This window comes from Macaca thibetana, chromosome 5 (assembly GCF_024542745.1).
Source record: "Macaca thibetana thibetana isolate TM-01 chromosome 5, ASM2454274v1, whole genome shotgun sequence".
Taxonomy (NCBI): domain Eukaryota; kingdom Metazoa; phylum Chordata; class Mammalia; order Primates; family Cercopithecidae; genus Macaca; species Macaca thibetana.
The window spans coordinates 136,911,053-136,923,238 of NC_065582.1; the positions used below are offsets into that span (position 1 = coordinate 136,911,053).

The 12,186-nt window shown below is 41.9% G+C and overlaps 2 protein-coding genes across 12 annotated transcripts in view; one reads left to right on the top strand and one right to left on the bottom strand.

Moving 5' to 3' along the window:
- OCIAD2 (OCIA domain containing 2) overlaps positions 1-12,186 on the top strand; it is a 1,147,735-nt gene that overhangs the window by 488,467 nt on the left and 647,082 nt on the right. The gene's annotated exons all lie outside the window — the stretch shown is intronic.
- Positions 1-12,186, bottom strand: part of WDFY3 (WD repeat and FYVE domain containing 3) — a 309,436-nt gene that overhangs the window by 9,109 nt on the left and 288,141 nt on the right. For all 11 annotated transcript variants that reach the window (XM_050790042.1, XM_050790041.1, XM_050790040.1 and 8 more), the window contains 5 exons: positions 11,236-11,394; positions 8,829-9,008; positions 5,014-5,196; positions 3,446-3,542; positions 51-374 (listed from right to left, as the gene is read on the bottom strand). In XM_050790042.1, coding sequence (XP_050645999.1) covers positions 51-374; positions 3,446-3,542; positions 5,014-5,196; positions 8,829-9,008; positions 11,236-11,394 — 943 coding nt within the window. The remainder of the gene's footprint in view (positions 1-50; positions 375-3,445; positions 3,543-5,013; positions 5,197-8,828; positions 9,009-11,235; positions 11,395-12,186) is intronic.

Here is a 12,186-nt window from a genome sequence, read left to right on the forward strand (position 1 = left end):
CCTCACAAAACATATAAGGAGTGAGAAATAGATACCAGACTTCAAGTTACCAGGTTTCAATCTGCTGTAATTCCGCACCTCGATGGGATTGGGGTGGGGGTGGCTAAGGGGGCCCTGCAGATGGGCTCTGGTCTGGCCCTCTGAATAGTTCACAAATATGAAGCCGTCTTTCTCATCTAGACTGAGCTGGTCCGACCAGCGTCTGGAGTCATCAGAGCCACTGTCAGTACACCAGGCAGCTGCTGCGCGGCAGGAGGCTGTTCGGGGTCTGTGGCTGGTGCTGCTGGGTTGGCTTGGAGTGTCCTTAGGATCCTGGCTGACGCTCTGCTCATCTGCTTCTGAATCACTGCTGTCCTCGTCTTGGCCTTCCTGCCCTGGGTGAAGCATTGAGATAATTGGAACATACAGAACCACCAAAGTTACACCCAGCTTTGTTCTACTAGCATTTTTTTCTCCCAGTTATAAGCCTTTATAGACATAATATTTTAAGCTAAGTGTAACAAAAAAGAAAGTAAGTGCCACGATTTTTGGCTAGAGTACAGAGCAAAGAAATAAAAAAGCAGGATTTCTGAAAGAGTTTATTAAAAACTTTGGCCAAAATCCTTAACTTGGAATTCAGTGTCCCACAATCTGGCCAGAACATGCCTTTGCCGCACACTCCCTGCCATGCTGCAGCTAGACGGTGTCACTCCAGCTCTCTCCCTGCAGACCTGCTCCTCCTCCAAGGGTGAGCTTCCTCACATGCTGCTGGTGCCACCTAGACCCAGCTTCCCAATCTGTGTGTTCCGACGTCACCTAGCTTTCAAGGCACAGCTTAAACATTCCTGTCTCTAAATCACCTAATTCCTTCAGCTCAAAGTATTCTCCCCCTTTTCTGCACTCCTTTAACAGTTCTGTGCCTCCCAAGTTCTTGAAATTGTCATTCTAAAAGATTACTTTTGGATATTCTATATATATATATATATATTTATTTATTTATTTATTTTTGGAGAAAGAATCTTGCTGTGTTGCCCAGGCTGGAGTGCAGTGGCATGATCTCGGCTCACTGCAACCTCTGCCCCCTGGGTTCAAGCAATTCTCCTGCCTCAGCCTCACAAGTAACTGGGACTACAGGTTCCCGCCACCACACCTGGCTAATTTTTATATTTTTAGTAGAGACAGGGTTTCACTATGTTGGCCAGGCTGGTCTTGAACTCCTGACCTCATGATCCACCCGCCCCGGCCTCCGAAAGTGCTGGGATTACAGGTGTGAGCCACCGCGCCCGGCTACTTTTGGATATTCTTTCTACAAGATGGTAGAGAGAAGGACCATTGCAGACAGTGGTTAATGGCTGAAAGGTTAGTGAATTATCTTATTTTTAATTTTTATTTATGTACTTATTTTTACAGACATGTATCTTGCTCTGTCACCCAAGCTGGAGTGCAGTGGACCAATCATAGCTCACTGTAGCCTCAACCTCCTGAGCCCAGGGAATCTGCCCGCCTCAGCCTTCTGAGTAGCTGGGACCACAGGTGCATGCCACAACACTTGGCTAAAGATTAGTGAATTATTGATGAAAGCCTTACTTTGGAATTTAGTTCTTCTTCCTCTTTTCACTGTTATTTTGCGCATTTCTTCACATCAACTCTCTACTCTGTTGCAATAAAGTCTACTGGAGGGAAAATATATAAGAAACAAGTACACCTGGCCCTCCATTTCTGTGGGTTCTACATCCATGGATTCAATTAACCTCAGATGGAAAGTACTGGGGAAAATAAACTGTGTCTGTTACTGAACATGTGCAGAATTTTTTTTTCCTTGTCATTAGTCCCTAAACAATACAATATCACAACTATTTACACAGCATTTACATTGTATTGCAAGTAATCTGGAGATGATTTAAGGTATTCAGGAGGGTGTTAGTAGGTTTTATACAAATACTACTTACACCATTTTATATCAGGGACTTGAGCATTCTCAGATTTTGGTATCCAAGGGAGGTCTTAGAACCAACTCCTGAGGATACTGGGCCCACCACAGTTATTTTCTTAGCAAGACAAATACTTTGTCTGCTTCCTACTCAGTAGGGGTCTACTGGACTAATGTGAATTAAGTTTTCACCCCAACGGCTTATGATCATGAGCTCTGAGGTCCGCAAACAAGCAGCTTTGGAAGCGGCTTTAATTTCCAGTGAACCTCTAGCTTGTTTACATTTCGCCCCAGCAAGTGCCCACAAATCTCACCACTTCCACATTGTCCAGTTCTTCTGTGGGCTGCTCTCCCTCTCTGCCACTTCTGCCAGACTGCCCACAATAAAGACATACAAATATCTTTCCACCCTGAATTTGACCCCTTCTATCTCACTCATGCATATCATCTTCCACTGTTATTTACTTAAAAGCTTTTTAAGGGAAAGGAAAATGACCCACTTCTCACTTGTTCCCTTAATTCACTATCTGACATATAACAGGTAACCCCCAAACACTTACTGAATTAAACTGAATTCTTATGTCTCCAAACACCCAAATGACCTTTTCGGTGGGGCTGTAATTAGAAATTTACATGTACTAATATAACACCAGCATTAAAATGTCCTGCCCAAGGTATCTTTTTTCTTCTCTGGCATGGAAAGTAAAAGCTACTTTCAGCTTATATAGAGAAGTGACTTGTGTCCTTCAGCTAAGTTTCCTTTATTAACTCTCTGACATCATCAAAGTCACAATGAATTCTCAGTGTACAAAAGCCAATCATGAAGAAACAATCTGAAGGTCAAACTTAAAACCTTGTTCCTTTCCAGGAAGTTCCTTGTACCCACTGTTCTACATCAAAGGGGGTGGCTTCTTCGGAGACTGCAATGCAAAGCAGATCTCACCCTGGCATTATGGCATTGCTTTCAGTTATTCTGGGTAGAAATCAATTATCTCTATATTTCACTGGAAAATTGTAAATTGCTTTACAAATAATGTACTACAGGTAACCAGGCTTCAGTGTGAATTAATGCCCTAATGTAAGCAAGTCTGACGGTGGACTCTGGTCTGCCTCTGTTAATTGTTTACAAACACGATTGTATCTGTGATGCACACTGAGCCAGCCCCATGGTGGGCAGAACAAATGTGGGGCTGGGGTGCAGCAGAGCTTGTCTGACTTATACAACAGCATGCCCTCTAGGTCTGTTGTGTTTTCAGAAGTGAAAGCCCAAGCCTTCGGTACTCCAGGAATTAAGTGCTATATTTAGTATGGAATGTGGAAGTTAACCGCAAGACACCACCACACCGAATGTTGCCCAGTGAAGTAGAGAAAACCTGGCATGTCTGCTCAAAGGAATCACACAACAGGCAGCAACCACGCTTCTCCAAGCAGTGCCCAACCTTGGGCTCCTCTTTATGTTGTTTGGTGTAAGTTTATCCACAGTGACAGAAAAGAAATGTGAAAACGACTGAGTCATTTTTAGAAAGTATTAAATACCTATTTGTGCTTCTGGACAGTCTTCCTGCATTTCTAGGTGTTCAGCAGGCTCAGGAGCTGGTGTTTCAGGAACTTGCAAAAATTCCATCCTCCAAAACTAAATTTAAATAAGTACAAAAGTTAAAACGTTACAAAACAGATTAAGGAACCAATTTACATTACTCAGTGAAGATAGACTCTCAGGGTTAACAGATAGCTTAATTTCCATCATGTTATACAGTTAGATTTCCCGTATCTTGGAAGATGTGGCAGGGGACTGCCTACACACAATGGCTGTTTCAAAGTAGAGGGAAAAGATTATAGTCATATCAGTTTAAAAACATGGTTCAGGCCAGGCACAGGGTCTCGTGCCTATAATCCCAGCATTGTGGGAAGCCAAGGTGGGCGGATGATTTGAGGTCAGGCATTTGAGACCAGCCAGGTCAGCATGGTGAAACCCTGTCTCTACTAGAAGTACAAAAATTAGCCGGGCATAGCAGTCCATGATTGCAATTCCAGCTACTTGGGAGGCTGAGGCAGGAGAATTGCTTGAACCCCGGAGGCAGAGGTTTCAGTAAGCTGAGACTGTACTACACTCCAGCCTGGGCGACAGAGCAACTCACTCTGTCTCAAAAACAAAACAAAAACATAGTTCAACTAAATAAACTTTTTTGTTTCCTACAAAAACCTCTCAGAGTCTTGCATATGCTAATATACATTATAGATCCCCAAGAAGGCACACAGTCAACAGAATCCCCAGGTGCCCAGCTAGGGAGCTATTTTATGCTACTTCACAGATTGAGCATGTGAAACACCACCGTCGAGGAAGCGGACTCCAGGGTGTGTGTGTATGTGAGTTTTTGTGTGTGTGTAGATGTGTATTGTGTGAGGTACAGGGTGTGGTAGTGGAGTGGCCTGATGGCCTCACTGTCTCTCCACATGTGACTCTGACTAAAGAGGGTGGTAATCAGCTGCTCTCTGCTTTTACAAAGAGCACAATTAAAGAAAAACAAGCACAAAGAAACATCTCCTGACACAGAAACACTCAAATACTGCAACAGACTACAAAAGTGAATACTCCATTGCCTCTATTTTCTGTAGAGGCCAAGCACATAGCAACCTGAGAAAAGGATAAAGTACATCTAGGCTTCAGGTGCAGTCATCTGGGATCGTAGCTGGGGACGCTGGAAGTATTTTCCAGTACTGTGATTCTTTGTAGGGAAGAGACTTATCCCTGCTCACTATGTTTTCTCTACGAAGCCATTTGACAGGCTGAAAACCCAGTACCTCTGCAGTTTGCATTTTGAGCAATCCCAGTGTGACATGGGAATCACGTTTAAGTGACCTAATTGTGTCAAGCTGTCAAATGGCCAGTGGCACTACCAGATCTACTTAATACGAAGAAAAGAGGCCAAGACACTGGTGTTCCTCATGTCTGATAATGCAGAGGCCAAGGCTTGTCTGAACTGGAGCAAGAGTTCACTAAACATTACAACCTGTTCAGGTGTTCTTAACCTGTAGTTAGCTACAAGTTTCAGGTAAACTGGGACGACAAATATCCTAATGAGTTTTTCTCTCAGCTCACTTACCCGAACCACTCCATCTGAGTGTCCTGTCACTATGACGTTCTGTGTGTCCCATTCGTTCATCTCTGACACGCAGCAGCAGATGATCTGCTGGCTCCTACCTGTGAATGTGTTGACACTCACGATAGGGTTCCCATTGATGCTCCACACATGGATGTATGTGCCAGCGCAGGACACAATGTCCCCCTGAGAAGAGAGAGAAAAATGTCATTCTCTTTGCTCCCTTCCAATTACCTTCTGGTTTCTGAAGCAAACTGAATCCCTGGCCTAGTTCTCAGAAAGCTTTTCAGTCCCAAGACTAGCGGCTAATTTCTTAGGTAATCTGAAATTCAGTGCTTGCTGACTTAAAAAAAATACCCTGAACAAAGGCTTAAGAATTCAGTTGAGTGGATGCAGTGGCCAAAGGGACCACAGATGGAGACAAAGGGTAGGTTCACGTCCCTGGCACACTGCTGAGCAAGGTCTGGCGACACAAGAAAGCTCCCTGTCATCTGAGGAGATGATGAACTACTCTTCTTCCTCCCATTGTTAACAAAATCTATTACGCCTTTCATCTAGAGGCAGGAATCCACCTCCACTTTTACAAAATGAATCCAACCACTAAAACCACAGGGTAGAAGAGGCATATTTCAGTTCAGATATAGTTGTGTTTCTTCAATAAATCAAAAGGCACAATCTTGGTAATGCTGTAATATCCTATTTTAAAATCTGTATTCAAAATAGGGGTGGGGGAATGTGGGGGGAGAAAAGGAGTGGTACATGGGTCACTTCTTGGCAAACTTAGTAAAAACCAAGATCCCTGAGCTGATAACTTATGTTTTCATGAGTTCCAAAGATAGAAAAGAACAACCTATTTTCTCAAATTCTACCAGGCTGGGCTCTACCTAACCTGGTGAGAACACAACCCACTATAGTTAAAGAAAGGAGGATGCTTTCTGAAGCATCTCCTGTATGCCAGTCACTGGGGTGGAGACTTCAGGTGTTCTGGTTAACACAGAAACCTTGTGAGACTATCATTAGCCTTGCTTTAAAGGATGAAAGTGAGGGGCAAAGAACTTAAGTAACTTATTTATCATCAGAGATTTGAAGCCAGCTTTCTATAGCCCCAAAACTTACATACCGTACCGTGCTGCCTCTCTCATTCCTAAGATAGTCTGGATATCACGATGCTAGGTATTAGCTTTAGAAAAGACCTGGTAAAGTTCAGTACCCTCAGGAGATACATAAGAACCTACATAAGTCTGAATATGGTCAGCAAAAACAGAGGAGAACTAGAAGCTGCAAAGCAGCACCAACACATAAGAAGGTAAGGTGGAGGAGGCTGGGGTAGGGTGAGGAGGAGGACTAGGCCTGTTCCATCCAGTCTGTGCTGCACCGTCTGTGCTGGTCTTGCTACTGCTCCTCCTTATTCCTCCCATCCCCCAGCTCTTCTTCTACCAAAATGGCAAGAAATAAACCAAAACCCAAACTGAAACAATACTTAGCAAAGCATTGTTGTGTCTGCTTCTATTTCAGTTACTGAACCATCTCTGACTATGAGTGTCAGCAGTTGAGTTTTAATTAGTGGCTTCAGTCTCTGCAAGAGACAATTGCTCCATTCTGCACTGGGCAAGACCTTCTTCAGTTACTCTGGGGACTTAATTAGAGTTTATTAGAGTAAATCCTGTTGTTATGAAGGCAGAGACATAAGAAGAATTAAAGGCAAAGAGGCGTTGGCCTAAAATGTAAACTGAAATAAAGCAGACTTGATATTGGTTGGAGAAACACAACAGAAATAGAAATCTTTTCATGAGTTATTAAGATATTACAAGAGCATCTTAAAAAGAAAAGACTGCTTTTGTAGTATTTGCAGCAAATATTGCAATCCAGTAGTGTACACTGGCTCAAACAACTGGCTATAATAAAATTATCAGTATTTAGGTTAAGAACAACCCCAAAACAAAGTGCTCCAAATAATGGATTAAGCATCTGATTCAACACTGCTGCATCAGAGTGGTTCTACAGCACCCACATTTTTGTAAAGCTCTTTAGGTTCAAATGTTTGCAGGACCAACCCAAGGTGTTGTTCTGAAAACCTCTTAAAGCTTTCAGACACAAACAAATTTGGCTCTTCTACCCTTGCATGTCCCCTACTCATTCTCAACCTGAGTACACCTGCCATTATTAATCAGACACTCTAAATGACTGACAACTATAAATGAATTTCTTTCTTTTTCCTTTTTAAATAAGATGACTACAAGATAGTTGACTAAAAGTGTTAACACTGAGTAACTTCTGGTAGAAATCAAAGATGCAGCATCCTTGATGAGGAAAGCTGTCTGTGTAGGTGACAGTGTGAACGTCACTCAATGACATGGCTAGAACTGTTCTGTGCATGAAGGATGGCCCTGCGGTAGGGGTGAAGGTAAGATGGCAATGGATATGTACAGCTAAGAAGCGATGAGGCTTGGGTGGATTCCTGCCGACTCCCAAGACTGATTTGTATATGGGGCATCACCTACATGCTGACATACATCATCTACTTACTAATGCGATAAGCTTGTGGGGCCTCAGTCTCTGTAAACCTGCCCTCAAGCTTCCCCTGCTTCAAGACCATCTTAGCAATGAATCTCCTCTTGTCTGCTTCAGGTGGGCTTGGTTTGTGTACAGTGCTCCTAGACAAGGGCATTTATTTTATTTGACTTCTTTCATTTATTTGTATATGAACTATTTATTTCTGAAAAGAGATAGCATCTTTTGATAACTTTTGTATCTGTTTTGAAAATAGCTATATAAGAATTTTTCTCTTGTTTGGGTACCCAAATGTCATCCTTTTTACTTTCCATACTCTGACTATATTTTATTAAAAATTTCAACACATTTCTAATGTTCTTCTTTTTCTATTGTCCAGGCTGGAGTGCAGTGGAGCAATCTCGGCTCACTGCCATCTCCACATCCCAGGTTCAAGCGATTCTCCTGCCTCATCCTCCCAAATAGCTAGGATTAAAGGCACCCACCACTGGCCCGGCTAATTTTTGTATTTTTAGTAGAGACGGAGTTTCACTATGTGGCTAGGCTGGTCTGGAACTCCTGACCTCAAATGATCCACCTGCAGTGGCCTCCCAAAGTGCTGGGATTATAGGCATGAGCCACCAAGCCCGGCCAATTTCTAACATTCTTAACAAATCCTACAAATTTCTTGTTTTAAAAAAAAAATTCTAGAAAGCTTTGTTTTATTTTAATCGAATCTTGTTCTCTCTAATGTATGCAGCAGTGAATGGATTTTAAGACAAAACTGCTCTCTGGATTACAAACTTTAACATCTACTTGCTTTTCAAACAACACTAAGTCAAAGAAAATGTAGTAACTTTTATAAAATGAGTGCCTATAACTTCAAAAACAACGAGTCATTTTTTAGAAGAAAAATTTATTATTTTTTTAAGAGACAGTGTTTTGTTGTGTTTCCCAGGCCGGAGTACAACGGCTATCACAGGCACAGCCCACTACTGAACGGCTATCACAGGCACAGCCCACTACTGATCAGCATGGGAATTCTGATCTGCTCCATCTCCAACCTGGGCTGGTTCACCCCTCCTTAGGCAACCTGCTGGTCTCTGGCTTTCAGGAGGTCGTCATATCAATGCTGACCTTAGTGCAGACATCTGATGGCTATAGTGCCTACAGCCCAGAAGTCCTGGGCTCAAGTCATCCTCCCACCTTAGCCTTCTGAGTAGCTGCAACTACAGACACGTTCCCCCGAGCCCCACCATTGTTAATGTATTTTGGCCAAGACTACTTGTTTACCTAAACGTAAGTGAAGTCGGCAATTTACTACTTACTGTTAATTCATTGATACAAAGAGCAGAAACTGGAGCTCGATGCCCGCGAAGCTGGGTTAGAAATGACAGTTTGTTCAAATCCCAAATGATACAGGTTCGATCCCGGGACCCACTGACAATTATGTGATAGGCTAATGATGCTGTGGCGCAGGTGACGGTATCAGTGTGGCCCAGTAAGGCCTACAAATGAGAACAAACAAACAAAATCAGGTTGATCTCAGTGACAGGGTTCCACGGCGACTCCAGAAGCTCCTGGATGCATCAGGAAGCAGTGGCATGCATGCTGGGTAGCAGGTAACTCGAGCAGTGGTGTCTGGAGAGTCTGGAAGGCAGACCTCCTTTCTCCTCCTGCTGACTGCCCTTGCCTCAGTCCATGGGGGTAGAGAGAAGTCTGGAGCATTCTGGAGGCTCTTCTCTCTGTTTTCGCATTACTTCTTTCGTGGAGGTGGGCCAGGATCTTAGAAGGAAGAGGGAATGACAACCACAACCCAGCTTGGGTTTCTTTATACTATTTTTATGTAGAGATGTGATTATGGGCACCAAAAATACAGAATTTCAACTCTGTATCTATTCTTTTATGCCACAAACTCCTGTTCAGATCATTCTAAGGAATTACAATTGAATGAATTTTTTAAAAAAATGCATAAACTGTGAGAACCACATGGTTATAGCATGTGGTCTACAATAGACAAAGGGAGAATGTAGTCCTGAGGCATCAACATGCCGAAGTCCTGCTGCCAATGGGAGATATCTGAATATCTGTGCCTGAGAGGAATTCTTTCTTTAAACTTCCCTCTTTTGCTGGAATATGAAGAGAAACAGGACCCAGGGAAATGGCAATGTGTGAAAATAAGTAAATATTCTGAAGAAAAAGATTTAGATTACTGTTAGTAGTTCCTAAGTACTTAGAATGGGCCATCTGTCCCGGCAGAAAAATATATCCACTTAATAATGAGTTGGCTTCATCTGTTGCCTTCCACACTAGGATGTAAGAAGTCACCTTCTATTGTACATTTGGGGAGAGCCTTGGGTGTAAATCAGTGCAAACTTGGAGGAGAGATTTTTCTATCATGTATAGTAGGTATTTTTTAGAGACTGAAGGTTGATCAATTTTTTAATACTTTCGAGAGAGAAAACTATCTGTGTATACACATGAAATATATGTGTGTGTGTGTGTGTGTGTGTGTGTGCGCATAATATAAAAAAATGAGGTGGCTTAAAATTTTGGTCATATAGACATCTTTATTGCATGCTTAGCAAACTCCAGGAAACCATTTTAAGTAGGAAGTCCTTTTTACTGGCACATTACTTTCAAAGTGCATTTTCTAAATGGAAAATATTTTTAAGCAATATAATTTGGATCAGCAAAATGTACTATTAACCTTGTAATCTGTTCATTTCAAGACTTTCTCCCTCTTTATATGGCTTGCCTCAGGACCCAGCAACTCTGTGAAGTTTCTGGCCTATACAGATGATTCAGTTTTATACTGAACAGGGGTTCAATTTTTTTCTATAGGTATTTTTGACACAACTGTTTGAGTTTGGCTTTTAAAATAGCTTTGAAGTCAGACAGAACTTAAATTATAGCTTTACTGCTACATGTGACTTTAGACTTGTGTCTTGACCACTCTAACCTGTGTCTTTTTCAGGGGTAAGATGGGGTTAATAACTACCTTGTAGAATTGTGTGGGCTAGAGTTTTGTATTTGTAGAATACTCAACACAGTCCCCTGAAATAGAGGTGCTCAAGAAATGACAAGTGGTATTGTTACATTATTTTTCAAATTTGTATCATTAAAAATACTTAGATATATGCTCCTTATTTAAAAAAAGTTCTCTCCCAAATAAAATATTACGAAATGGCTTAATTATAAAAGGACTCTTGCTTTAAGTAAAAATTAATAATAGAATCATGTATGTAACAGGCAATCAGAAATACTTGTTAATTAAATCATCAAGGGCTCTATTGAATATATTCATGAGTTTGGCATATCCTTAAGTATATGACAAATGAGAAAAGAGAAAAACAAAGAATAAAGAATTTAGTGGCAGATAAATGGAAATCACCCTGGAAGGAAATTAATGAGTCAATAGCAAACATAATTCAGTTTGCAAAAATTCAATTTGGACTTTTGCATTTATATTACTTAAATACACTGAAATATATGTTACCTAAAGACAACTATCTTCAGATTTTAACAAAGGGACCGGCTTAGATCATTGTTAGAAACAGCTTATTCTGATTTCCTTTATTTTTTGAAAAAGTATTTCTAGCAACAGAACGTAACTTTGGTTTTGTCCATTATATCTGAAGTACCTCAGAATTATGGAAGCTTTTTACTTTCTAAAGGGTGTAGGCACAGGAGATGGACTATGTCCCTCTTGGCATTTTCTATGTTCTCTCTTACCTGTTTGAGGGTGAGGGTCTTGGCCTTTTCTTTGGAGGTGCCCATCTCCCACACACACACAACTGTGCTTGTTCCACCCGTGATGACCAGCTTGGGGTTGGGGCAGATTGCACAGAGAATCTGGCCCCACTCAGACAAACATTCATAAACAGTCACAGCCTATAAAGTAAAATGGATGTGAGACACACATGCGGTTAAGTACTACAAACTTCTGAAACTCAAGGAGCAGAGCTGAGTGGAGGTGCAGGCACCTTACTGGCAAATAGCAGCTCATGTTCTGAGCTAGCTTTAGTTCAGAAGCATATCCACTGAATCTCTACCCTGAACTACTCCTACCACCTCCAACTATTGCTGCTGCTGAAAGCCATAACCAAAAAGGACTTTGTTCATAATGGGGGTCTCTGGTTTCTCCAGACTGGGAAAATGATGCTGAAATTGTGTGACCTATGGAAGGTGCAGGGGACAATGTGGCAAAAGGCTGCATTTGCTGTAGATAGAATGTGAAAAGAGAGCGTGACTGCTGCTGTTTAAGGAGAACATCAACAAAATGGAATCGTGTTACAAAACAACATAACAGACTGTGCAGATTGTTTTTGTCTTGCATTTGGGAGGGGACTGTTGGAGGGCAAACACAGGGCACTAAAGGATCACTACAGATTGTCTCTCCAAGAGGTACTTACGGGACCCAAAACAGTTGCTGTTGCTTCTTGTGGGATAGAGCAACAGGTTTTCTGCCAGCTTGTTTGGAGCACTAAAATGAAAAGTGGGCCAGATGGTGACTCATCAAAAGGAGGCTATTCTGGTTGACAGAAATGCTGAGCACCTTGCTGGCTGGGATCTCTCGGAGGAATTCTTTGAGTGAGAAGAAAACTGCTAGCCCCTATTACACAACTTTGCAAAAGAGGCTTGTTCTGCAGGGAACATGACGTCTCTATGAACTCCTTTATCCTG